The sequence below is a fragment of the Buceros rhinoceros genome, unplaced genomic scaffold (genome assembly GCF_000710305.1).
Source record: "Buceros rhinoceros silvestris isolate BGI_N320 unplaced genomic scaffold, ASM71030v1 scaffold30800, whole genome shotgun sequence".
Lineage (NCBI taxonomy): Eukaryota > Metazoa > Chordata > Aves > Bucerotiformes > Bucerotidae > Buceros > Buceros rhinoceros.
This window is the reverse complement of record NW_010391838.1, coordinates 28085-28921: the sequence shown is the minus strand read 5'-3', so window position 1 is coordinate 28921 and position 837 is coordinate 28085. Positions and strand designations below refer to the sequence as shown.

The 837-nt window shown below is 63.3% G+C and overlaps 1 protein-coding gene across 1 annotated transcript in view; it reads right to left on the bottom strand.

Annotated features, from left to right (window-relative positions):
* CPEB1 (cytoplasmic polyadenylation element binding protein 1) overlaps nt 1-837 on the bottom strand; it is a 26136-nt gene that overhangs the window by 802 nt on the left and 24497 nt on the right. Inside the window, 1 exon segment of the mRNA XM_010143172.1 lies at nt 713-837. This exon segment is cut by the window's right edge and continues 3 nt beyond it. Coding sequence (XP_010141474.1) covers nt 713-837 — 125 coding nt within the window.

Genomic DNA, 837 nt, shown 5'->3' with positions numbered 1-837 from the left:
CGCAAGCGTTAGACTGCCCCGGCACCCGTGGCAGGAAGCGGGGGAGGCCGTGAGGGACCCGCTGCCCGCACCAGCCCTGCCCAGGGGGACCAGCAGCGGCCAGGCAGACAGGGGGAGGCTGCCAACAGCAGCTCCGTGCCCGCACCTGCGGTCAGCTGCTGCCGAGACAGCTCAGCGCCTTCTGTTCTCGGCCTCCCACTCATCGCCGAGCCTGGCGCTTCACAGCTTCCCTGGCCCTTGGCCCGTAAGGCCACCAGGGAGGTACAGGGGACACATGTCGTGACATGTGAGGTTTCAGCTCATGGGACACAAGCGGCTGGTGCTCCGTTCCCCTTTGGGCGGCTGGGCAGGGGAACAGGGCTGCTCCCCAGGTTACTGGGCTCGTGACCTGCTGCTCTCAAAGCGGGTTTGAGTTTGCCCTGACAGGCAGCAGGGCCAGGGTAAGACCCATCTGGGGATGGAAGAGCAGCTGAAGCAGCATCTCACCACCACACACAGTCCTGAACCAGGGCAGGAAATCCTCCACAACACCTACAAGGAAGACTTCAAGCTGCTCTAGAATGATCTAGGACCTTCCGGCTCCCAGGCACATGGGCTCTGCCAGCCCTCCTCAAGTCCTGTGCCACCTCCCCAAGGCCAGGAGCCTGGGGCTGGACATCTGCTTCTGACACACTGAGCCACAACTCCCGACCCCGGTGGGTTCATCGCTTACCGATGGGGTACTTGTGCTTGTCTGTGTCGATGCCAGCATAGACCACCCCTCCAAAGAGGTCATACATGACGGCTGCCAGGGCCTCCGCGTTCAGCATGCCATGCAGAGCCCCCACGAACACCGTC